At 47.7% G+C, this 27,651-nt stretch overlaps 1 protein-coding gene across 1 annotated transcript in view; it reads left to right on the top strand.

Annotated features, from left to right (window-relative positions):
• The window catches only part of LOC119390924 (small G protein signaling modulator 1), a 140,827-nt gene that overhangs the window by 80,675 nt on the left and 32,501 nt on the right, over positions 1-27,651 (top strand). Inside the window, exons 13-14 of the mRNA XM_037658640.2 lie at positions 1,199-1,404; positions 6,072-6,267. Of these exons, the coding sequence (XP_037514568.1) occupies positions 1,199-1,404; positions 6,072-6,267 (402 nt within the window). The remainder of the gene's footprint in view (positions 1-1,198; positions 1,405-6,071; positions 6,268-27,651) is intronic.

The following is a 27,651-nucleotide window of genomic DNA, read 5'->3' as shown; positions in this document are numbered from 1 at the left end:
GAGTATCAACAGCAATATAATAACGCCAGTCAACTCTTGCCGATTCTTGGGAGTCGTTTTTAGGTTTGACCTCAGCTGGTCCGAGCACATAAATTATGTTCGTGCTAAGCTGTCTAGGTCTCTTGGTATGTTATACAGGCTAAAATATTTATTGCCGTTACGTGTTAGAAAACAATTGTACTTCGCTTTTATTCATTCCCACCTAACATATTGTCACCTAGTATGGGGTACGTGCAACAAGACGGATGCTGAACGTGTTTCCTCTCTACAAAAAAGGAGCCTAAAAATGATTTCTTCCCATCCTCCCCCACCAACTGACTCACTGTATAAAACTCTGAACGTACCACCATTTTCAGAGTTAGATAAGCTTTCTTTGGCAACAATGATTTTCCGCGAATTCAAACACGATCGTACCATGTTCTCAAACAAATATCTAAATAGACAAGTGGCATATGACCTTCGCACTATTTCATTGACGGGATCAAGACCAAGAACTAATTATGGTACTAAAACTATAGATTATCAGATTATTTCATTGTTGAATGCATACTCATCCCTAATCGAATTGGCCGATCAGAACTCAAGTATGTCTCGTTTTAAAAAACAAGTAAAGCTACTTTTCCTGCCTCCTTGAAATACACAATTATTTTGCTATGAACGTGAAAATTATGTAATTTTGCATATTTGTACAACTTTATAAAATTGTTAAACTTGAACAATGTAAACTTTGTATAATTTTTGTCCCATGTGTTTTTACTGTTATGTTATTTATATAAGCTGTGCAATGAGCATTGTATTTATTTTCTCTGAACTGGCTCCTGCTGTCCGACGTGTAAGTCCGGGGTGAAGGCCTCGTCAGGAGACATACGAGTCTCCTTTTGCCTTGCCTCGTGGACATATTTCATGTTATGTAACTATGTCCGAAATAAAAATTGAAATTGAAATTGAAATTAAATTATGCACGTTTTGGTCAGTGAAGTTTCAGTTCAGCTGGTCTTAGCTTGCGAAAGCATTTGAAGCTGAAACTCGCCTATAGTGAATACATTTCGTTTCATAAATCGCTTTGGTACGAATTTTCGCCCATGACAGAAAACATTGCTTTCAAGCTAGCAGCGATTCCCCAGATGAAGTGACTAGAAGTGGTGCCAGCTACTTATTGCGAGGAAAAGCGAAAAAGTGTTTGTGACATTCCTTGCAGGGCTGGCACACTGTCGGCACCTGCGAACGGTGCGCACGCACCTGTCGGGGCTGGTGCATCTGACGATTGTGTCGGGAGAAGGCGCCGAGGGTGGTTTGACGCAGGAGGCGTGGCAGCGCCTGTCTGCATCGGGTCGCCTGGATGACCCCCAGCAACTGCACCGGCTCGTCTACTTTGGGGGCATTGAGCACCAAGTCCGCCCTCTGGTCCTTTCCAGTCTCCCCTTCATTAATACTATGCAGAGTTATTACATGCATGTTTGTTGTTCCTTTTTATTTCAATTTATTTTATTTTGTTACCTACTGCCAGCCAGCTTCAGAGGCGTTGGGATGGAGTGGGAGCAGAAACGCAGTGTAATGAAAGCTTAGTATACTAAAGCAAAGCAGAGTACACGTGTGTCAAGGCGTAAACACGAAGAAAAAATAATAGCACAGTAAAAAACGCATGGATCAATGAAGAAGTCAACAGCATTGTACGTAAATAAATAAGAAAAAAAGAGAGAGAACATGAAGCAACAGGCTGCGAAGCAATGACATTGGCAATGTATACAAGCCAAGAAAGGGAGCACAGTGTACAGCAGCAGCAGCCAGTACTAACATCCGAAGTATGTGTATAAAAGCAAAAAGAGGTACTTGAACATACTAATAAAGCGCGTGCAAGTATATGACGGTATGCACTTTGAGCATTTTAGCGCCTATGGAGTTCTGTTTCTGATCGCATGGAATGAAGGCCTTGTAAGCCCTAGAAGATAGTACATACACATATTTTGAACAAGAGAAAAGCTCATGTCCCCTTATTAAAGTTTTTGCTTCATCGACTTGATGACTTCTCGTATACCGGCAAGTGTCATAAGCACCCTGAAATAACTAACTGTTCCAAGAAAACAAGGTTCAGCTTCGTTACTCGAGGACATGTATGATGAGGTAGTATGTTGCTCCTTTCCTGTGATTATTACAGCTTCATGCAAACGTCGGCATTGAATGTACATAACTTTTCATGCATATGTGATACAGGAGATTAATGTGTAGAACTAGTACGCAATAACTCATGTTGAGTTTTGGTTTTCAGGCTTAGCGTTGTTCTGTATGTTTACCAATATGGTTCTTCTTCTCTCTCCCCTCCTTTTTTTTCATGTTTAGTAAAAATGAGAACGGCTGGTTTTTTAATGGCCTGTCTGGGTTGTCACTGCCGTGCCATTTCCTAGTCTTTCCATTCTCCCTAAATGAGCACATTATGCCAGTGCTCTATTAAGTGTTTGTACAAAAACTAATGAATTGTCGCAAGTAAATTCATTTCTCATACATTACAGATGTCACTGTCACATTATTTGAAGCTAGGAGACTGGACTGCTCGTACTTGAATCTTTTTATTAGAGCTGTGCGAATAGCAAAATTTTGAGTGCGAAGCGAATTCTAATAATAATCTGAGTGCGAATCGAATCGAATAATTTTCAAATATTTTTCGAATGCTTCAAAGCCAAATTACAAAAAATAAGTTGCAGGGGATCCATAGGCATATTCTTAAGAGGTAGGAAAATGAAAGTGTTACATTTAGCTAGGTTGATGAAGCACTGGAGGGGTGCTGCTTAGTCGTGTTCCCTAGATGTCTTATAAAGAATGAGAAAATGCAGAGTCCACATTGCGTTTATTTACATGATTTGGCATAACCAAAGTGGTGTGGACATCAATTTACACGTTGGTGCCGGCGTCAGTGCCAGCAGGAGTGGTTACTTGTTTTCCTCGCACGGCTTCTGTGGATGCCGGATGAGTGCGAGTGCGCCAAAAATAACAAATAGAGGTTTTTCGAAATCACATTTTCAGCTTATGTAGCCGTTTTTCTATCTGATTCCAACGTATATATTCACTGAAAACTACCTAGAGGTGCTGTAAAAAATTTGCTGCACCTGCCGACGTGGCGAAAACCATCGTGGAAATCGCAAAAAAAAAAAACTGCGTTAAGAAAAATTATTGCTCCGCAACGGCGCAACTGGGCGCCGCCATTTCGCGCTCGTCGAAAAGAGCGTTTCTCCGTGTTCGAATTTCCCGCTTCAGCTAGCTCCTCCACTCGGAAAGAAGCGGACAAATAGCAAATGTTTGAAGTTAGTTACGAGGCTTAAAATTGGCTGTGTCCACCAAGTTGCTCCAGCACGCCTCGCCATTGGTCCGATCTTGCTCCGCAAAGTGTTGTGTGCTGCTTGCGCGTGACGAGGTCGTGGCTGTCGAAAATCGCGCAATTTCGTGACGCGTTCGCACTCGTTCTGTGTTCACAGGTCGACGATCATTTAGAAAATAATTACGCTTTAGTTGGGCAGCTGCAAGCGGAAGCTCAATCTTCAGATTACGATAGTGCGCCGCGCTCGTCCCGATTATCGCAGACGCGCGTCTCGGACCGACTCGCGGTTGGGGGTTCTAGATATCACCATTTCGGACCTCGTGACGAAGACCATTGCGGGACGACTCTTTGCACTCGTACTTTGAAACGTCGGACACCGCGGCCACGCACACGGCGATCGAGCTTACTGCTCGGAGTCGTGGCTAGGCCTAACGCCGAACTTCCCAGGCATGTCTGCTAGCGCGGTACCTCGGACCTCATGTCGAAGACTACAGCGGAACGAATGTTTGTACTCGTGATCGAAAATGGCGTACTTTGAAACATTGAGTACCGCGGCCGCGCACAACGCGATCGAGCTTACTCTCGGAGTCGTGGTTAGGCCTAACTCCGTTCATCGCGCTGGCGGACATGCGAAAGCTTTGTGCTTCGTCGCAAGCAACGATTCGCGTCGCCCGCTGGCTCCTCGGAAACGTTGGTGGGCATCTTGCGCATCGGCAGCGGACGCCCCCCCGGCCAAGCTCGTCGTGCAGCACCGGTAGAAGCGGCTAGCAGTTTCGCACGCCAGCGCCCCAAAACACAAGACCAAGCACGCTGCACGCCGATTTATTGTCATTACATTTATTTTCCCTTATTATAAACCGTTATATCTGTTTTCCAGAGGTTCGAATACTTCGAATAGTAAAATTCCGGTGCGAACCGAATCGAATAGCAAACACTATTCGAAAAATATTCTAAAGTTCGAATATTCGCACACCCTACTTTCTATATAATTTACTGCATTTAATACTGATACCTAGAAGGGGTGCATGAAATACATCTGTGCATTGTGTCCAAGGTCAAGAAGGGAGCCGACAGATGGATACATGGAGTGGGATAGCTTTCAAACAGGAGAGGCACTTTCTTCTGTGGCCAGCCTGCTCTGAGGCACTTTTTCCTGTTTGAAACTTATCCCAATCTGTGCATTGTGTAATTTAACTTCTACATTCTGCATCAGAATTCAGTGTAGGCTATTGATGTTCTTTATAAATAACTGACCTGCCGCCACAGAACGATTTAAAAAGTGCACCAAATTTTATATGAAGCATTTCCAAAAGATTTAAACGTGCCATATATTTTGATTGGTTATAGTGCAAGGAGCTCAGGCATGCTCAGAAAGTTGTGCAGAAACTTGGACTGATTGAGAAATGCCAAAGGAATTTAGTGGTAGATTTCTATAGTGTCGCGAGAAGAAAATATAGAAAAAATAAAAGTAGTTTGGCGTGCATAATCATTTGGGGTAGGAACGTGAACTTAAAACGAACGACCCACAGAAAGGGACACACAAGTACATCCTGATGCGTCACCTTCTTTGCGTGTTCATTTAACTTCGTGCTAATATTGCATCATGATACAAAACCAACTAGCTCAATCGGCCACCTTGAAAAGCTGCAAGCATTAGGTATTAAAATGTCATTCATTCATTTTATTAGTAATTAAGCCCCGTTAGGGGGTGCTACATTGGGGATGGATTACATCAGTGAATGTGTGGACTCTATGGCAGTCCTGATATGATATCGATTGGAGTGGTGCACGGCATCGACGGAAAAGTCGTTTCAGTTCTGGGTAGTCTTCACAAAAAAGAAGTGAGGGTGTGCGGAGCACAGATTTTCCGTGACTGGTATAGCAAGATATGCAGTGCACTGGATAAATTTCTTTTCGTCCACGTTATGTTCTTCAAATTTATATCATAATTAATACAATACAGTTCAAACAGTTCAATCGACGTCCGCTGTACCTTCCTTGGCCTCATTATCTGTTGGTTCTCATTAAGATTGTATAAAAAAAAAACAATATCTTAAAATTCTCTTCTTTCGTTCAAGAACTAGAAGACCCAGAAAATTTGTGAGAGAGGCACAATGTAAAAACATGATGCCAAACATCTGGGTTAGGAATTCCTGCTTTTACTTTTTTGCTGAGAGACACTAGTGTAGTATGAATAACCAGAATTAATAAACAAGCTGCATGATTTGAACTGATTCTTATATGTTAGAAATGGAAGTGTGGTATAGGTGCCAAACAGGGCATATGTATTTTGTCATAGGCTTGGCAAAGGTTAGATAAGTAAATAATTTTAACATTCCTTTTCTACAAGATAAGATAATTTAAGCATGGTGGTATTAGCTAAGAGTGCGATTTGTTTCACTAGTAATGTCCTTGACATGAGAAGACCAAGAAGGCTATTTGAAAGTGTATCACGAAGATAGTTGCGTGAACTCACAGATTATATCTTCGAGTTGCAGAGAATGTGCTACAGAATGTGGTGGGGCTCCCACCAATAAAAAGGTACTGTAGTAAAGCTTTTTTCAGTGTTCCAAGCATACGATGGTAGCATGAGCTAATGCGAGACTGGGGCACTCAGAGAGGTCTGGAAGAGTATATCGTTTTGCAGTGGGTGCAGAATATGATGATCATTTTTAATTGTTTGCGTAAGCGGTACTCTTCTTGAGCCAAGTACTGTGTTTTGGTGGGGTCTCTTGGTTATCCAACGCGATTGATTGCGCAGGTGTGGCCGTACTTGCTGGGCCACTATGCCCTGTCCAGCCTGCCAGAGGAGCGGCAGGAACGAGATGCAAGCACCCAGGCCCAGTATGAGGCCACGCTCTCTGAGTGGCTGGCAGCCGAGGCCATGGTGCGCCACCGGGAGGGACTGCACACCAAACTCTCCTCAGAGAGCACCACCTCCGAGATACCACTCATTGGTGGGCACCTTCATTTCATTCTGTAACCTTAAAGACCCCTCCCTGGTAGGGATGGGTATAAAAAAGTAATACAGAAATCTTGTCAGTTCTTCCCTGAAGGCAGATGGGGCAGGGATAGCAGCGAAGGCCGTCGCATTAATCTTTAACTGTGCGATGAAAAAAATGATGACAAGCAGGTGACAATATGTGCAATGGAGAGAGCAACCTTTAGTGGATGAGTAAAGTTCAGGTTCTTTTGAAGATGAGAAACCGCACTCCACACTCGGCGCCCGAGACGCACCACCCGAGGTGATATAAACGATGTGGGAGGCGGAATTAAGTTTGAAAGTAGAAAAAAAACAACGCTCCACACTCGGCGCCCGAGACGCACCACCCGAGGTGGTATAAACGAAGGGGGAGAAATTGACGTTGGATTCGCTGGTCGCTTGAAGAATGAGATACGCTGGAGAAGTTTACAGGAAAATCAAGACAACTTATATTTACAGACTTACAGAAGAGTTACAAGCATAAAGGTTACAAAGAAATAAAGAAAAACAAGTACTGGAAATGAACCGTCTGTAGGGCGACCCTACGAGATTCGGCAGAGCCGACGGTGCCGAACACCTTAAGCCCGGTTCAGAACGCCAGACGGAACACCGGGGCCGCTTTTTATTACCCGATGCTCCGCCTTTACATTACTGCCGGCGAATAGCCGCCTGTTTGCCCTGTAATTGGGCGGTGCATGCAGCAAATCAACAAACTCGCGACAAGGTCACTGCCTCCTTACATCTATGCGGGCTCATGCTCCTCGCCCCAAGCAACACACAAACAAGAGGCAAATAAAAACAAAGTAAACTAGAGTTGTTGTGGCCAGGGCAGGCTCAGCTGACGCTACACGTGTCTAGAGCTAAGTGTACGCGTGCAGTGACGAGAAAAGAAAAGAAAAACGTGCCTGACAAAAACGACCCTGGTGGTATGTCAAATAGATTTGCCGAAGAGACACTCCACTTCGACCACCCTCGGGCCACTTAGCTTCTCCCCCCTCCGCGCACAACGTCGCACGTGACACCACTTATAAGCTCATTTCCTCAGCTCCCGCTCCAGCTAGTCTGCCGGACCAGACTGTAAGCAAAGTGCGGAAATGGATGCCACGCCGAAGAGGGGCCAGCGTGCAAACAATTGACAAAGGTGCCGACCGAGCGTTCGACGCCCCACGACGGGGGCTCGCTCCTCGTTGATCACGTATTCGAGCGTCAAGGGCCTGTACGTCGTCTGCTCCACCTGATGCACGCCACACATGACGAATGCCTCCGGCGACCGCGTGGTGCCCAAAAAGCAGGCCGCTTTCTCTTGTATCTCCCTGGGAGGCGCCCGCGATGCGCGTGAAGGGCAAACGACGCGGCCCGGAGGCGGCCCATTCATGCACCGCCGAAAGGCATCGCTGAGCAAACGGGGAGGTCATTACGACAACGTTTCCAACCCTTCCTGCCGCCGCCCGCGAGCGGGGCCGGGCACCCTTGTCCCGGCCGCGACCAGGAATCCGATGGGCTCACCCATCTCCGGAGTCTTAAGTACTTTTTGGGGCGATGCACAGGCACTTCGAAGCACCCCACCGGTGTGACCCCCCAAGTTGGCCGCACCAAGTAAACAAAAAAGAGAACCGTGCGTCCGGTTTTGACGGCAGTCCTACAGATGGCCTGTGCACAGTGACATTTCGCGAAGGTGGTAGAACGTAAGGTGCATGGCAAAGTACACTGGTGAAGAACTTGCGAAATAATGATAAGCTCACGGCACAACGACGATGTGTTAGCGTAGCCAAACCAGAATGTGCTTTTAATGATGAAACGCTGATATAATACGGGTATGATGAATAAATGTACCTTACGTTGTGATTCTGTATGAATTCTAATGCATAATGCTGAGGTAAATCTGGTGAGGATACCACATGGGTGATGCGTTTTCGAGGTTTAGGCTAACCGTTGTTTTATATGCTAGTAATTTTACATGTTGAGGAGCACTGTAGAGGTTGCACTTCAGGAATCCCAAGGTCTTGTGTCAAATACTTGCTTTTGCTCATGAATTGTGTCCTTGAGTGTACTATCCTTTAAAGCCTAACCCCATAGCTGGTAATGAGCCTGCATCTAATAGGATCAAGAAATATGTGTTGTTTTTTAGTATCACAAAAAAAAAATAAGTCAGACAAGCGTGCAGCTGCGTATGGACAGCAGTTTATTGCGCTGTTCTGCCACAATGTTCCTGAACCAACTAAGGATCCTTAAGCACAATAAATTTGCCCACATTGGATGTATTCACAGATTCACATTACAGAATTGTAGTACTAGTATGGTTTCTTATTGCCAGGTTACAGGTATTTGAGTTGACCCTGTTTTTACAATTTTAGCAGCTTTTGTAGAAAAATAGATGGCCTAAATAAGAAAATCTTGCTGCCAGATTACAACTTTTTTAATCTGGAAAGAACTTGTAGCGTCTATAGTGGATGATAAACAAAATAAGTTTTAATTTATTTGGATAGAAGCTCCCAAGGTTCAATGTGTTGGACAATAAGCGAGCTTCTTCCAACAGAAATAAAGCTGCAAAAGGGCCTCATTGCCAGTCAGCGCTGATGTAGTGCCCATTGTTTAATGCCCAGCGAGGGACTTCCGAGTTTACTTCTGGTGTTAAAAGATAAAGAATATTAATAGCGTTTTGTAATTACCAAAAGGCCTTCAACTGAGCGTGCTGAAGAGGCAGTGTATGCAGGGTGCAGTCCCAGCTGAAAAATATTCAGCAGCCCTAGCCCTGTCGGGAAAATGGGGGCAAGCGAAGCCTTGACGAGTGAGTGCCTGACATACTAACTTTTTCTAACTCGATTGCACAACGCTCCCTTCTGTTCCCTTCCTCCATGCCGGGAATTGGACTGTCATTCACGTGCTTCGCAGTGCAACACTTCAGCAACAACGACGGTCATGCGTTCATATCCATACAACAATGAAATGGCCCGACACGGTGGCCTAGTGGTTATGGTGCTCGACTGATGACCCGAAGGTCATGGGATCGAATCCCGGCTGCGGCGGCTGCTGCATTTTCGATGGAGGTGAAAATGTTTGAGGCTCGTGTACTTAGATTTCATCATCATCATCATCAGCCTGTCTACGCTAGAGCACTGCACGGGCCGGGATTTTCGGCCCGGGCCCGGCCCGGGCCTGGAACTCGTTCAAGTTTACCCGCCCGAGCCCGGCCCGGCGATTCAATACGCGACCCGAGCCCGGCCCGAACCCGAGAAAAAATTTCGCCTACCCGGCCCGGCCCGACGGTAGATCAGGCCCGACAAAGGCCCGAGCCAATAGTATAGGTGATGTTGCCAGAACATTGAATCTACAGCAAAGTGTTTAGGTAGGAAATATCTACCCTTTGCTGGCGAATATTTCGCTAACAATTCTGCTTAAACCTTCGGTAATTTCGTATAAAAAGGGGCTCACGGTGGAAAGAGTTGAGTGGAAATATTGGGTACAATGACCGTTTGTTCGGCAATGGTATGCTATAACTTTTTCTTCTTTTTTTGCTAATGCAATGGGGATCATCAAGAGCGTTTTGTAGCAGATATTGCAGCAAGGAAAGTGATTTGCAGCATGAGTGAAGTTTCGATAGGAATTGCAATAAAAACGGAGGAGACAGAGAACACAACGCTCTCATTGCGCTCTTTACTGAACCTTAGAACACGCTTTAACGACAAAGCCAATCATGCACCCTTCTGGATATGTAACACATGTCTTCAGCATGGTAGTACCTTGCGACAGCAAGATGGAGGAAGAAAGTCAAGTTTATTACCTTGCTGTATGTACACTAACCTAGATAAAACTAACCACGTGTACCACGATAACACTAACCACGTGTACTTTAAGAAATACGTATAGGCTGCCGAAAGGACGAAAAAAGTATTTGTGATAGCATTCTTTTCATATATCTGATTTATTTCATATATCACCACTGCTACTATATACAGTCCATAAGTCTTTTGTGGCATATTTTATAGTTTATTTCTTCACGTGTTATTGTGGGAAAAATCAAATTATCTAGAGATTCCGGCGTTAAGCACGCCATCTACCGTTGTATCATATATCCTGCCACGCTAAAGTTTCTCGCACTGCATGCGCTAGCCGCAGGGGTGCACATCTGTCTTGCGAAATGTGAAGGCGTCGACAGTCGTTCTTAACTTCCACCACTGGTGCAAATTTAGGATGTCTTTGTGGACCTCTGCAGAATGAACGTAGCTGTGAAGCTTATCCCTTCATTTCTATCGTTCCCGAACGTCGTGACACTCTTTAGTATAACCTATAAAAGTCCTATTTGAGGGCTTCTGCTTGCAGTTTTCAGCCGTGTATCTTTGTACGGCTTGCACAGCGCTCTTCTTTTCTTGCGTATCATAATGCTCTATGCCTTCCTAACGATATTGTACTGGTAGAAGGTGATCACTGGACTACGCGGGCATACGATTGGCAGGAGGTGTACGAAGCGATTTCGATCTATTTTTGGTGTTCGTTACAGTTTGGTAATAAAGGCGCGAATAAGCTTCTCGACGCTTACTCATTGGATGCATATAGTTCGAGGTAAAGGGACATCACCGGGCACGGAATTCGTAACTGTCTTTTTTAAAGCCTGATATTTCGTCAAGCGAATATATTTTGCCTAACGCCCCTTCTGCTGTTTGAACCTATGCTATTCCTGCACATTCCAAAGGTGTTGTGGCAGTGCCATGTAGCTCTCACACTATACCTGTATAGCGCAGGGGACCCAATTTTTCATTTTCTTTATAAGTATGTACTTAAGCTACACAGGCATGACAGGTCTAAAGCTTTTTTGTCGAGAGGCATCCCCTGCGGCCACCATGTGTTGATACCTAAGCGTGAAACAAAACTCTATGCTTCAAAATCGGCGTCCTTATTTTAATCATGTTGAAGATAGGTATCGATATGTTGTTGGAATCCTGTCGCTAAATACCCTTCAGAAACGACCCATATGTGACATATCGGAAAGCTCTTCTCTTAAATGGCAACGTTAGCTGACATTTGGTACGACCTAGCCCCTCTACCCCCCCCCCCCCCCCGCGCTTTTAGCTGCGTTACTGTCCTGGCCCTTGCGGAGTAAATTTTCGTGAATGCGGCCCGTTAGCTGAGGTGGGTTTGAGACCCCTGACATAGCGGATAAAGGTGGAAGTTCAAATGTTAACAAATTGGGCACACCAAGCAGGCTGTGCACGTCCATCTCACGTCACATGACCACTGGGGGCCGTGACGAAGCCACGGAAAAAGAATGTCTATGTGTAGGAATTCTATGTAACGGGAGGGAGTCCGTGCAGTCCTTTCATTTTAGTGGAGGGCTGGAAACTTCAAAAACATTTGCTCACTTTGGTGCTCTGTGATCGCTCTTGCGATAAGCTACAGGTATATATTTATTATATTACACTGATTACTGCGATTACAGAATAACATTTGCGATATAAAATCATAACGAATGAAAATAAAGCACAGAATACCGACATGTTAAAAAACGACAGGCCTGCGCTGAAACCGCAGCACAGTCACAGCGAAAGCTGGAAGAGCGGCGTTTCTAGAGCCCGTTGTAAGCTTTCTTGGGGCTACAATACAAGTACACGAGAAAGGTACCCACTACGCCATAAATCACAAATTTTGTGAAGTTGGGAAGCATCTACTAAGCGATAATTCGTCATTCTGCGGAGAAGCGAGACACCAGCTACACGTCTGTAAGGCATTATGTGCAATTGTTGACGCGACGACTTATGACGATGAAGAATTATGGCTCAGCCCTTTGTAATGGGTTGGAAGCTTTAAACGGCCCACCAGTTATGTAATTTGCATTGGGTGAGGCCCGGTCGCTATTTCCCTCTCCCGTCATGCTGTATAACATACGTTGACGTGGGAGAGAGACGGGGGGGGGGGGCGAAGAACTTTACTGAGACCCCGAGGAAATGGATCATGCGCTTATGGGCTTCCTTGGCAACCAATACAAGTGCACTTGCGAGGAGCCCACTACGCTATAAATCATTATAATTTTACTGAGACCAGGAAGTGGATCATGCGCTTATGGGCTTCCTTGGCAACCAATACAAGTGCACTTGCGAGGAACCCACTACGCTATAAATCATTATAATTTTTGAGAAGTAGGGCAGCAGGCACTGTGCCATTTTTTGTCATTCTACGGAAAGCGTTGGTACCTGCTAAACGCATGTAAGACATTATGCGCACTTTGTTGATGCTGTGCCTGATGACGATGAAGAATTATGGCAGAGGCCTTTGTAATGGGTTGGATGCATTCAACAACTTACTCGTTGCGCAATTCGCATTTTGTGACGCCTGGTTACAGAATTCGCGTGGTGCGACGCTTGGTGCTTATTTTACTCTTCTACCACGCTATATTGCATGTGCTAATGTGGTTAATTCCCGACATGAAGCCTGTATAGGACCTTTTTGCAAAGCAGTTTCAAGCACCGGCATGGCTCAGAGGTTGAATACTGGGCTCCCACGCAGAGGGCCCAGGTTCGAACCTCGTTCCATCCTGGAATTTTTTTCTTATTTCGTTTTTTTTTCTTATTTCGAGCGATACTGGTTACGGACACCGGCGGCGGCGGCGGACAATACGGCGCCTAAAACTTTCGGTGAAATGATCTCATAACAGCTTTCGCTGTAATATATAAGCGCCTGGTATATCTACTTTTAGCTCGCCCATTTAAGATAAATCAAGTAGCCCCATATGCAAGGAGCAAAAGAAGTTCAGTACTTACCTCTAATAAAATTTCTCTAAATAGCTTGCCCCACATAAAAAAAAAGCGTTTTTTCTCGAGAGAAAATGTGAAACATATATATATATATACGTGTATGCACAACGTATGCCGAACAAACATGAAGGGGCACTAGAAAGAAAAACAATTTCTCTATTATCAGCAAATTACTCTTTAGCATTTCCTAAATCACCACGCTCGCCGGAACAAAACTCTTGGTACGTGAGAATACGCGCAAAAAGATAAATGCGGGTGGCGACGCCCTCTTTAAGTTCGCGCAGCAGACACCGTGATATCTTAGATTCTGACGGCGTCTAATGGGTCCTACGTAGTTCCTAATAACTAAAAATGAAGTACATTGACCTCTGAGGGGGACATAGACTTAGCAGACCAAGTTTGAGGAAAATTTATAGAACCAATGTTTCCAAATACGACAAATACAGTTTGAAATCCGTGGCGTCACGCTCGTAGATTTCGGCGCGAAATTAAAAAAAATGGAATTTTGACCTTGATTTTCTCGTCTGATAATAAACTTATGATGGTGAAATGAATGACATTCGAGTTCTTAGACTTCACTTTAGCAGTCTAAACCGATTCAGTGCTTCACTATGGTGTCCATTTAAGAACCCAGCAAAGTCCAAGCACGGCCTGACCCGAGCCCGCCACCTCAAACCCGGGCCCGGCCCTAAGCCCGGAGCTTCAGGCCCGAGCCCGGCCCGGGCCCGCCGTGAGAACTACTTTACCCGGCCCGGCCCGGCCCACGGGCCGGGCCGGGCTCGGGTTTCCGGGTAGGCCCGAGCCCGTGCAGTGCTCTAGTCTACGCCCACTGCAGAGCAAAGGCCTCTCCCATGTTCCGCCAATGAACTTAGATTTAGGTGCACGTTAAAGAACCCCAGGTGGTTGAAATTTCCGGAGTTCTCCACTACGGTGTCTCTTATAATCATATCGTGGTTTTGGGTCGTTAAACTCCAGATAATATTATTATTAATAACGAAATGTGGCAACATGAAATTACAAGTCACCTCAATAACAGGTCAGATTGCCCCCCGTAGGGGCCTCTGCGCAAGGAGGTGTTTGGTGTGTAGCGACACCACAGACCCGAGCTAAAGGAGGGTTTCGACCCCTCCCACGCCGCGCCGTGGGTGGCTTTGCCGCGTCCAGGGAAAAGGGGATCCTTGGGGTTGAGCTGACGCCGGGTGATTGAACCTTTAAGGCGCCCCGGCAGAGGCAACACACTACTTTGGCCCCGGCTTCACGTACACGGCACCCCTGGGCTAACCCACCCAGGGCAAATCGGCGGTCGCCTTTTCCTATCTCCTTTCCTTGCTGTCCTGTCTCCTATTTTCTTCAATTACTTCCCAATTTTCATAGTCGGCCTGGGTTAACCTTGTGCAAATAGCCAACCTTGGCCTATGCGCATTGGGTTGCAGCTGCGGTACACGGCTGGTGTCTGCATGTCTTCCCTATCGCGTATCGTGTAGCGTCCCCTTGTTGGGCTCCATGGTGGGTGGCCGCCATCGCTGCTGAATCAGATTCCGCTATCATGCATAGAGTTTTCCCGTTGTTACCAGATCGTACCGCTTCAGAGCGCATATGCACTCATGAACTCACCTTTCTCACTCAACCCAAAGAAGTATTCCCCCACTATCATGTAGTACACAGTGATAATGACAAACCAGCTAGGACTGTGTCCCCTTTTGTAGTATCCAGATCACTGACAGAGACCTTAGGTGCTGGCTATAATGTAACTAAAATGGCTAGTGGAGACCTCCTTCTCGAACTCCGTGACAAAATTCAGTTTGACAAACTAATGAAGCTCCTAACGTTTGGCGACATTCCCATCACTGTAACACCTCACCGATCCATGAACTCCGCACGTGGAGTCGTGTCAGATGCAGCCCTCCTTCACTTCACTGAGACTGAACTCCTCTAAGCGTGGAAGGATCAGAACGTGGCGAATGTGAAGTGAATTGTAATCAGGAGAAACAATCATGAAATCCCTAATAAACACTTAATACTGACATTTTCCACAAGTAAACTTCCACAGAGCATTGAAACTGGCTACACAAAGACAACTATCAGACCATACATGCTAAACCCTCGCCGATGTTTTCAGTGTCAAAGATTTGGCCATGGCTCTCAGAGCTGCCGTGGTCGACCTACCTGCGCAAAATGTGGTGTCCAAAGCCATGCCTCGGACACCTGCAATGAAACGCCACACTGAGTCAACTGCGACGGCGACCACGCTGTGTATTCAAGTTCTTGCCCAAATTGGAAGAAAGAAAAAGACATCATATCACTGAAGGTCCGAGAAAATATATCATTTTGAGAAGCACGCAGGTGTTCGGCCTTTCACGGCCCAACCTATGCTGATGCGGCGCGTCAGGGGGCAGCGTCGCGTCGGCCACCGCCACTGTCCCAGCTCACGCAATGTGAGCCATCGGCAGTGGCGGTTGCCCCCGTGGTGGCAGCAGTCAAGACTGCTCCACCTACCAAAACAGAGATCCCGGCGACTCCAGGGTCACCGGGTCTTACGGCTACTCCTCGCCAGGTGAGGTCAGAAAAACGAATGAGCAGCTCGCGTACGCAGGCGTCCAGTGCCTCACAGGAGGCAATGGACACAACACCGGTGCCCCTGGTGCCGAAAAAGTGGCATAGCTCCTTGGAGCGCGCTAAGAAAACCAAAACGCCAATAACGGGGCCCGACAACGGCCCTGCTACTTGAGTTCTAACTTTCCGCTTAAGCAACAGTCACTTCCTTTTCGTATACACAGCACTACTTTACTTCCAATATGGAAACATAAATTTTACAATGGAACGTCAGAGGACTGCTTAGAAACATCGACGATATCCAAGAACTTCTCCACAAACATACACCAAAGGTGGTGTGTGTACAAGAAAACCACTTAAAGTCTAAACACACCAACTGTCTGTGCAGTTACATTATTTTTCGAAAAGACCGCGATGATGCTGTGACGTCATTCGGTTGTGTAGCCGTTATAGTTAATCGAGGAGTAGCATGCACACATTTGCCACTCCAAACGTCCCTTGAGGCAGCGGCTGTTAGAGCGGTTCTTTTGAATAAACTCGTCACGATTTGCTCTCTCTACATACCTCCACACTACCACCTGCACAAACACGAATTCCAGTCCTTAATAGATGAACTACGACGACCTTATCTGGTCCTTGGAGACTTCAATGCGCGTAGCAGTCTATGGGGCGATTCTCGGTGCGATCTGCGAGGTCGTCTAATTGAACAATTGCTTTTCTCTTCCGGCGCATGTCTCTTGAATCAAAAAGAGCCAACATACCTCACTAACAATACCTACTCGTCCACAGATCCCTGCATTACATCCCCATCGCTTCTACCCTTACTCAAATGAAAAGTAATTATCAATCCTTACAGAAGTGACCACTTTCCAATAGTTCTGAGCGCACCAGTAACAAATTAATGTCCTCCACAAGTTCCCAAGTGGCACATTGACAAAGCTGATTAGGAAGAGTTTCAAAAAGTTACTAGCGTAACTTGGACTGACATGTGTGGTTAAGGCATAGGTGCAGCCGTACAGTACTTCACAGCTTTTTTTATTACTGCTGCCACCAAATGCATCCCGCAAACAAGTGGACTGTCTGGCAAACGACGTGTCCCATGGTGGAACAATGAATGCCGGAATGCGCGCAACAAGCAAAACAAAGCATGTAGGTTGCTTCGAGACTCTCCAACGGCAGAAAACTTTACAAATTTTAAGAATATAAAGTAAGGACGCGTCGACCGGCTAGAAGGGAGAGTTGACAGACATTTCTATCGGGCATCAATTCATATACACAAGAAGGTAAACTCTGGAATATGGTTAGTACGGCAGCATGGCGACAAGCATATTCCCTCCCTCTTGTAAACACACAAGGCGACATCTTGGAAGACCAGGCAAACTTCCTATGCACACATTTCGAAGAAGTGTCCAGCTCGTCGCACTCTTCCGAGGCTTTCCAACGCTACAAGACAACAATAGAAAAACAGAAATTAGAGCGTAAGTATACAATATACGAGGCGTAAAATGAAGCTTTCTCCTTAGCTGAGCTGCAGGCATCGCTAAACTGCTGCAATAAATCCGCCCTAAGCTCCGGCCATGTATTTTATGAAATGTTAAAACACCTGCCCTGTGAAAATCAAGACCTCCTTTCCTTGTATAATGCTGTTTGGTTTTCCGGCGAGATCCCTTTGGCCTAGAAAGAAACCATTATTATTCCAATTCTGAAACAGGGCAAGGACCCGTCCTCAGTTTCCAATTACAGGCCTATAGCCTTAACAAGTTGTCTCTGCTAGGCCTTTTAAAAGATGATAAATCGGAGGCTCATACATTTCCTCGAAGAAAACAAATCACTTGACCCATACCAGTGCGGTTTTCGAGAGGATAGATGTACCTCTAGCCACCTTGTACGTATCGAGGCACAAATTCGCGACGCTTTTATCCATAAGCGATTCTTTCGGTGTTCCTGGATATGGGAAAGGCCTACGACACCAAACGGCGCTTTGGCATACTGCGAGACCTCTCACATTTAGGTGTACGAGGCAGGGTGCTGACTGTTGTAGCCTCGAGGGACGAGCAGAGCCAGAGTGGCCGTGAACGAAGAACAGTAAGACGGTTTATTACTACATGAATACTGAGCACAACAGAACACTGAGCGCCCGGTTCACAGCGCTTATATAGCCATGAAGCACCGGCGCTATCAGCGTGACGTCACACAGGCTTCGCATGACACCACACTCCTTCCCACAATGTTTATGGCCTATACCAATCGGGAGGTTTTCTTGTACGAGCACTACGTCGAAGAGTCTGAGCACCTAGAGGAGACGCAGGTATTCGCAGAGGGGACGCTGCCGGGGCAGAGCCCTGATGTGGACTTGCATTTGGTTCCGAGGGAGCTGAGTCTCCGGGTGGCTCCGGCGGTGCGGTAGCAGACCTGGGAGACGCACGAACCGGAAGGGAACGGGGGCTCGTAGGAGGGGCATCGGACCCAGGGTCTGGAATTGAGCTGGGCACGAAACAGGGACGCTCACTGGGGCCTTCTTCGACACTCTCAAAGTAGCGCGGACCTAAATTGTCTACATGCGTGAACCTGTTTTCGGATCCTACGTGCACAAGGTACGTAACGGCACTGCACCTTCTTTCGATGACACCTATCAGCCACTTGGGATCACCTGGACGAAGGCCTTGAACCAGAACGCTTTCCCCTTCTTTGTAAGCTCTTTCCGACCCTCTTCTTTCGTCAACTTGGGCCTTTACTTTGGAGAACCGTTCTTCCATCCGTCTCTCCAGGTTTGGCTGTAGCATAGTCAGGCGAGTGCGGGGCGACCACGACAAAAAAAGCCGGCAGATCTCACGCATTGTGGGAATCGATGTAATGCGAAGCAGCCAGCAAAGAGCTGCATACATCGTCTTGTATGTCGCTAAGGAAAATGCGTGTCATGGTTTTCATGTTAACTCCTATTATTTATGTTCGTCACACAGTAACGTCGCGCAATACCAACTTCGGGATAGATCAAGCTAGCGAAACGGCCGCCATCGCCCTATGAGCGTGGCACGTAAGTCATGTTGTACATGACATGCGTGTCATGATTTTCATGTTAACTCGTGTTATTTGTGTTCGTCACACAGTCACGTCGCAAGATACTAATTTTGGTTTATATCAAGCTAGCGAAACGGCCGCCAGCGCACCATGAGCGTGGCACGTAAGTCATGGTGTACATGACATGCATGTCATGATTTTCACGTTAAGTCGTGTTTTTATGTTCCTCACACAGTCAAGTCGCACAATACCAATTTCGGGATAGATCAAGCTAGCGAAACGGCCGCCAGCGCCCCATGAGCTTCGCACGTAAGTCATGCTGTACATGACATGCGTGTCATGATTTTCATGTTAACTTGTGTTTTTATGTTCGTCACACAGTCATGTCGCAAGATCCCAATTTTGGTGTATATCAAGCTAGCGAAACGGGCACCAGCGCACCATGAGCGTGGCATGTAAATCATGCTGTACATGACATGCGTGTCATGATTTTCATGTTATGACTTGTCATTTATGTTCGTCATACAGTCATGTTAAGCCATACCAATTTTGGTGTACATTCGATTAACCAAGCGACCAGGAGAGCACAAAGTCGTAGGCGGGTAGATAGATAGATAGATAGATAGATAGATAGATAGATAGATAGATAGATAGATAGATAGATAGATAGATTGATAGATTGATAGATAGATAGATAGATAGATAGATAGATAGATAGATAGATAGATAGATAGATAGATAGATAGATAGATAGATAGATAGATAGATAGATACGCTCAAAGTCGCAGAAGTTCGCTAAGAAATGCTTCGCATTTAACAGTTCTGCTGGTGTCTGCCCCGTGTTTGTGGTCGGTGTGTTCCGGTACCTGAACAGAAAGAGATCTATGCGGTGCTGTAGGGTCTTACTCTTGCCCGATGACCTTTCGTCGAGAAGCTGTCGCGTAAGATCCCGTTTCACCGTCTCGACGCATCTCTCGGCGCTTCCATTGGATGCGGGGTGGTATGGAGGTGTTCTGGTGTGCCGCACTCCGTTCTTAAGCAGGAACTTTGTGAAACTCTTTGCCGTGAACTGAGGCCCGTTGTCCGTAACAACCTCCTTTGGAAGGCCATACGATGCGAACACCCCACGCAGCCTCTCGACGGTCTTCTCGGTCGTTGTTGAATTCATCACAAACACCTCCACCCACTTGGAGTGTGCATCCACCAGCACGAGGAGCCACTTGTTGTCTGCGAATGCAAATTGCAGGTGGATTCGCTGCCATCTGCGGCTCGGCCAACCCCAAGTTTGTAATGGGGCCTTAGGTGAAGCGTTCTGCGTCAACTGACAAGTACCGCAACTTTTAACAACATTTTCAATATCTTGGGTTAACTGAGGCCACCAGACATAGCTGCGCGCGAGCATTTTCATACGCGTAACTCCGGGGTGACCTTCATGACAAAGTGCCAATACTTGGTTACGCAAACAGTGCGGAACAATTACCCGATTTCCCCACGTAACACACTGCTGATCTACCGATAGTTCATACCGGCGAACAAAGTACGGTTCCAATCCACTATCAGTGACATGCGCAGGCTAGCCATGTCTCGTGTACCACAACACTTTCGATAGCACTCTATCAGTACTCGTTTTCTTGCTGATTATGTCAGCAGACAGTGGAAGTTCATTGACAACAGAGAAAAATTGTACGTAATCTGAGACATCTCGCTCATTCACCAACGGCAACCGCGAAAGCGCGTCAGCGTTTCCCATGTTGCTGCCTTTACGGTACACCTATCTGTAATTGTACGCCGCCAGTAGCAAAGCCCATCGTTGCACGCGCGCTGCAGACATTACTGGAACTGGTCTGCCGTGCCCCAGAAGGCTGGCTAATGGCTGGTGGTCTGAATAAATGACAAAACTACGCCCAAATAGGTATTTGTGGAACTTCTTCAGCCCAAAGACCACGGCGAGAGCCTCTTTTTCAATGTGAGCATAACCTTTCTCTGCTTTGCTCAGTGCCCTAGACGCATAAGCAATAGGTTTTTCCACCTTATCGATCTTATGAAACAGAATGGCGCCCACGCCATACATGGATGCGTCACACACCAGCCCTATCTCTTTCGTTGGGTCGTAGTATGTCAAAACGTTTCCTTCCGTCAACCACGTTTTACTTTGCTGGAACACTTGCTCTGCCTCACGGGACCACTCGAAGCCTTTTTCTTGGTTCAACACGTCATACAGTGGTCTGAGTCTCGTGGCCACGTGGGGAACGAACTTAGCATAACAGTTTATCAACCCTAAGTACGCTCTTAACTGTGCCTCATTCGCAGGTGCAGGAGCCTCCGTTATAGCTTTTACTTTTTCCTCTGACGGGCGTATGCCCTTTTCGTCCAGAACGTGCCCCAAATACAAGACAGAAGTTAACTTACATTTCTCTTTTTTCAGTCAAATGCCTCTTTCTAGAAACCGGGACAGCACAATTTCCACTTTATGGACACATTCCTCAAAGGTAGCTCCTGCTATCAGCACGTCGTCTAGATAGCACGCTACCCGATCAAGTCCTTTCAACTCGTCATCCATAACTGCCTGGAAAATCGAAGGTGCACTCGTTATGCCATAGGGTAAGCGCGTATACTTGAATAACCCCAAATGCGTGTTGATCACGACTAGCGACTGCGCTTGGGGATGCAATTCCAGCTGCTGGTGTGCAGTGGACAAATCCAACACCGTGAAATATTTGCAACCGGCCAGCTTTACAAACAGATCCTCAATCACGGGAAGGGGGTAATGATCAGTTCTTAGGCATGGGTTTAGTGTCACCTTGAAATCCCCACACACCCTGACCTGGTTGTTTGGTTTAGGCACCACTACTAGTGGCGTCGCCCATTCTCTGCTGAACAGGTACTAGCACTCCGGTTTTCACGAGGTTCTGCAGTTCCGAAGACACTGCTTCTTTAACTGAAAAAGATACCGACCGCGCTTTACAAAAAAACGGGTGTGCTATTCTCTTTAAGCACTAACTTAATGGCCCTGTTCTTAATTAGACCCAAGGTAGGCTAAAAAATGTTAGCATATTTTTCAAGCAGCAACGCCACTTTGTCCAAGCAAACCCCATGCACACTAGCCCAGTCTAACTTCAGTGCTGACAGCCAGTTTCGCCCCAACAGCATAGTGTTAGTACTCTCGTTTGTTTTCACGACAATTAGCGGAAGTTGCTTGTGCTGACCATTGTGCTCTACGGAAACGTTTAGCTTCCCTTTTACCGTCAGCAGAGTGCCTCCGTAGGTTTTTAGCTTAAGGCTGCATGGCTCTAAGGGTAGGCTGGGCCAGTATTTCTTGCACAGTGACTCTGGTACAATTGATACAGACGCCCCTGTGTCAATCTGCATGCGCACACTTTTCTGATCTAGCTTCAGGCAAATTTCGTAGAGCCTGGGGCGCCCCTCACAGGAATAGATATTTGTACAGCACATGTTCACCCGCGTCACTTTCTTCGTCTATCACGTTCGCAGCGTCTCTACCTCTGTCCCTACACATCTTCGCTAAGTGTCCAACCCGTTTACGCACCCGACAACGGTACTTGCGAAATTTGCAGATAGATGCTTCATGCTCTGAGCCGCATCGGAAACAGTGCAGTGGTTCCGCCCCCATGGTGCCAGCAGGCATCCCCGAAGTTTCTTCTCTCCAGCGTGGTGTGCGTTTCCCGCTATCTGTTTTGCGGTTAAGGGCGCTGATCATTCCTTGCGCCGACTTGGGCTGAAAATCCTGGCTTTCTTTCCGGGCCAACTCGATACTCCTAGCGATATCGCAGGCCTCTTTAAAAGCCATCTTGCTTGTCTTTAGCAGTTCTGCTTGTGTTTCTTTGTCACAAAGTCCTGCCACAAACCGGTCGCGAAGAGTGTCGTCCAGAAACGTTCCGAAATCACAGGATGTCGCCAACCGCTTCAGCTCTACCGCGAAGGCTGTCATCGCTTGCCCATCTTGTTGGAAACAACGATTGAATTTGAAACACTCGGCAATCACGGAAGTTTTGGGAACGTACTGCTCTTTCAGTGTCTGTACTAACTGTGCGTACGTCTTGTTTTCTGGCTTTTCTGGCTCCAGCAACGTTTTCAGAGTTTTGTAGGCCTTCTTTCCTATTGCCGTTATGAACACTGACACCTTCAGGTCGTCGCTCACCTGGGAGGCCTTCAGGAAGTGGTCGAACCGCTCCACGTAGGACTGAAAATCTTCGTCACCGTCCTCGATGAACTGATCGAACCTTCCCAACGTCGCCATTCTGCCTGTATCTTCGCAGCGCTTCGGAACCGCCGCTAATGGTGTCTTGTAGCCCAGTGGAATTCGAATCCCATCTTCGTCGCCAGTCTGTTGTAGCCTCGAGGGACGAGCAGAGCCAGAGTGGCCGTGAACGAAGAACAGTAAGACGGTTTATTACTACATGAATACTGAGCACAAAAGAACACTGAGCGCCGGGTTCACAGCGCTTATATAGCCATGAAGCACCGGTGCTATCAGCGTGACGTCAAACAGGCTTCGCATGACACTGACCACAATTGAAAGCTACTTGTCCAATCGGACATTCCGTGTTCGAGTAGGGGATGTCTTGTACAGAACATTTGTCCAAAAAACAGGAGTGCCGCAAGGTGCTGTACTGAGTTGCACACTTTTCATTATCAAAATGAATTCCTTGTGTCTGTGCATCCCGCGCAACATGTTTTATTGCACATATGTCGACGATGTACAGGTCGATTTTAAATCGTGCAACCTTTCAATGTGTGAGCGGCAGGTTCAGCTGGGCTTGAAGAAATTCTCTGAATGGGCAGACGAGAATGGGTTTACACTGAATGCACAAAAAAAGCACTTGCGTCCTATTCTCCAGAAAGAGAGGCCTTCATCCCGATCCAGACATTGACCTAAATGGTCAGCGTCTGTCGATAAAAACGGAGCACAAGTTTCTAGGGCGAAATCTAGACACGAAACTTACATTTATATTGTAGCGGTGTTGCAGCTATGACTATGGTGAGGTGTGCGAAGAAGAGGCAGACGACGTGTCGGTGTGCTGGAAGTAACAACCGCCATCTTGACTGCTAAACCATCCTACACTGTAAATAAGTTATAAATATATTCGCAACATTTTGGTGGAGGTGCTGGGTACTACGCAAGACGGAACTCCGCAGCGGACGTATCCTGGACAGCCGCAATATGTCAACAGAAAGCAACTCTGCTGCTGCCGCTTCGACCGCGCCTCCGGTACAGCCGGTACAGCCGGTCGTATTGACTCAACCCCGCGATCCCGGTAACTTCTGCGGCACCGACCACGTTGACGTCGATGACTGGATCGCGAAGTATGAGCGGTTTGCAGCGGTATACCGGTGGGACCCTACAATGATGCTTGCCAACGTTGACTTCTATCTCTGCGGAACAGCAGGTACGTGGTTTCAGGCTCATGAAGCTGACATAACCAGTTGGGATGCGTGTAAACAGAAGCTTCGTGACCTATTTGGTAGAGCTGTCGGACGCCAGCGGGCCGCTTCTAAAGAACTCTCCTGTCGGGCACAATCTTCGACCGAATCGTATGTCTCCTACATCCTTGACGTCCTGGCCCTTTGCCGACGTGTCGACACCAACATGTCAGAGGGTGACAAAGTAAGCCACTTGCTCAAGGGAATTGCGGATGATGCTTTCAATTTACTAGTGTCTAAGGACTGCTCCACCGTGGACGACATCATCAAAGAGTGCCGCCGGTTCGAAGAACTGAAGAGTCGCCGCATTGCCCAGCATTTCGTGCGACTTCCGAACACGGCCGCTACATCATCTTGCGAGGACCTTCAGCCGCCATGCGGTCAACCGCCTACCAACGAGAGCGTAGTTCGCATCGTGCGCCGAGAAATCGAGGCGGCGTCGCCACCGTCTTTCCTGACGCGGCCATCTGATGATCCTCGACCAACGATCTCGTTGATCCAGCAGGTTGTGAGGGAAGAGCTTGCAAATGTCGGACTGCAGCCGGTGTGTTCGTTGACGGAACCTCGTGTCAGTTCCATAACGCCTCCTCGTGCACCGGAAATGTTTCGCCGCTATCGTGACCCTGCCCAGTGGAGAACGCAGGACGACAAGCCGATCTGCTTTCGTTGCCACGGTGTAGGACATATTTCTCGCTACTGTCGTTCTCGCACCTTTCCATCTCGCTCGTTTTCTGGCTATCGACGTGACGACAACCACCGGTCCCTGCAGTTTCCCGCTCGTGACGGTGGACCATACGCTGAGGCTCCTGCGACATCGGTCCGACGCTCCAGCCGTTCGCCGTCCCCAAGCGATCGTCGCTCCCGGTCACCTCAGCCCCGTCGCCATTCGTCGCCCCGCCCTACTGGACGCCCATACTCGGAAAACTGAGCAATGCAGCTCCTGGAGGTGACGCTGCATTCGACCCCCGACCTGAAAATCCTCTGCTGACCCTCACTACGGACCAGAACCTGCTTGCTGTGGAAGTGGATGGCCTACCTGTTACTGCCCTCATTGATACCGGCGCACATATTTCTATTATGAGCTCTGATCTCCGTGCACGATTAAATAAGGTCCTTACGCCGCCCGAGTCCCTATTTGTACGTGTCGCTAGTGGAGGAACTCCGGCTGTACTCGGAATGTGCACGGCACGTGTGAGGTTCTCCGACCGCCAGACGTCCGTTCTGTTTCATGTTCTCGCTCATTGTCCACATGATGTCATCCTCGGACTCGATTTCTTGTCTGACCACTCTGCTGTCATTGACTGCTCGGCCGGTGTTGTACAACTTGACATGCCTGCGTCCGCCGACGTGTCGGAGGAGGTTCAGACCAAACTTTCGTGTGCCGAGGCTATTCGTCTGCCACCACAAGCCCTAACTTGCGTCGCTGTTGAACCCTATCCCAATGTACCGGATGGTGATTACGTGGTTTCTCCTTCTCCCAGTGTTCTACTGGCCCGCAGCGTCTCCTCTCCGTACACAGTTGTAACTGTTACAGCGAACAAGACGTGCCTTCCTCTTCTGAACTTCGGATTCAGCCCTCAAGTCCTACCACAAGGCATTGCTCTTGCTACTCTGTCACCGTCGCACGAGTGCCAGATCTCATCGGTGTCACCTGAACTGCTGTTGTCGTCTCTCCGAACCCGCATAGAGTCGACGCAGTTACCTCTTCTACACTGTACAACAACATCACCAAGATGATTGCCTCAGAACTTTTGCCCTCTCAAGTTAAAGACCTCAGTGATCTCCTTATGATCTACTCTGACATATTTGACTTCGACGGTAGGCCCTTAGGTCAAACCTCGCAAGTCAAGCACCGCATAGATACCGGTGATGCAGCTCCAGTTCACAGGCGTCCTTACCGAGTTTCACCATCAGAGCGCCAAGTTATTCAACAGGAGGTCGACAAGATGCTCACAAAAGGCATTATTGAGCCTTCTTCGAGTCCGTGGGCTTCCCCTGTAGTCTTAGTTAAAAAGAAAGACAACACCTGGCGTTTCTGCGTGGATTATCGGCATTTGAACAAGATCACCAAAAAGGATGTCTACCCGCTTCCTCGTATCGATGATGCCCTGGACTGCCTTCATGGTGCTACCTATTTTTTCTTCGATAGACCTACGCTCTGGTTACTGGCAAATCGCCGTAGACGACCTCGACCGTGAGAAGACTGCCTTTGTAACACCGGACGGTCTCTACCAATTCAGAGTCATGCCGTTCGGCTTGTGCAATGCGCCGGCCACGTTCGAGCGGATGATGGACACGCTTTTGCGCAGCTTTAAATGGTCTATCTGCTTGTGTTACCTGGACGACGTCATTGTATTTGCCCCCACCTTTGAGTCTCACCTCGACCGACTTTCGTCCATTCTTTCAGTGTTTCGTGCGGCTGGGCTACAACTTAATTCATCGAAATGCCACTTTGGCCATCGCCAAGTTGCTATTCTCGGGCATCTCGTTGACTCATTTGGCATCCGACCCGATCCCGACAAAGTTCGCGCTGTCCTCGATTTTCCCGTACCAACCTGTGCCAAAGACGTTCGAAGTTTTGTGGGCCTATGCTCATATTTCCGACGATTCGTCAGAAACTTCGCAGATATTGCCCGCCCCCTCACTGATCTTCTCAAGAAAGATGTGCCATTTTGGTGGGGTCCTGACCAAGCCAGTGCTTTTTCTCGCCTCATTACGCTGCTCACCACACCACCGATCCTCGCCCACTTCGACCCGTCTGCTCAAACCGAGGTCCGCACAGACGCTAGTGGTTACGGCATTGGCGCTGTGTTAGCCCAGCGTCAATCCGGTCATGATAGAGTTCTTGCGTATGCCAGCCGGCTCCTCTCCCCTGCCGAACGCAATTACTCTATTACTGAGCGCGAGTGCCTGGCGCTTGTATGGGCAGTTGGTAAATTCCGCCCCTATTTATATGGTCGACCTTTCACCGTTACCACAGACCACCACGCTCTATGCTGGCTTTCAGCACTCAAAGATCCCACAGGGCGCCTAGCTCGTTGGGCTCTGCGCCTCCAGGAATTCACGTACACAGTAGTCTACAAGTCCGGCCGTCTACATCAAGACGCCGACTGCCTTTCTCGGTACCCCGTTGACGATCCAGACCACGTAACGGATGACACGTCCATCTGTATCTCCTCGCTCTCTGCTTTCGGCAACATCGGTGACGAGCAACAGCGTGACGCGTCCCTACGAGATCTAATCACCCGCCTGAATACTGACTCGACGGACAGTTCGCTTCGCATGTTCGTCATCATAGACGGTATCTTATACCGCCGGAACATGCGCCCAGTGGGACAGGAACTACTAGTTGTAGTACCCACTCATCTCCGCTCTACCGTACTTCAGCAACTACATGATGTACCAACGGCCGGCCACCTTGGTGTTGCCAGAACGTACGACCGTGTCCGCCGACGCTTTTTCTGGCCCGGCCTCTACCGCTCCGTACATCGTTATGTCGCTTCTTGCGAGTCGTGCCAACGCCGGAAAAGGCCAGCTGTACACCCCGCCGGGCTCCTTCAACCCATAGACATACCTGCTGAGCCTTTTTTTCGTGTCGG

This window comes from Rhipicephalus sanguineus, chromosome 4 (assembly GCF_013339695.2).
Source record: "Rhipicephalus sanguineus isolate Rsan-2018 chromosome 4, BIME_Rsan_1.4, whole genome shotgun sequence".
Taxonomy (NCBI): Eukaryota; Metazoa; Arthropoda; class Arachnida; order Ixodida; family Ixodidae; genus Rhipicephalus; species Rhipicephalus sanguineus.
Note: the sequence above shows the minus strand (reverse complement) of the source record. Positions and strands in the feature narration are given on the sequence as shown.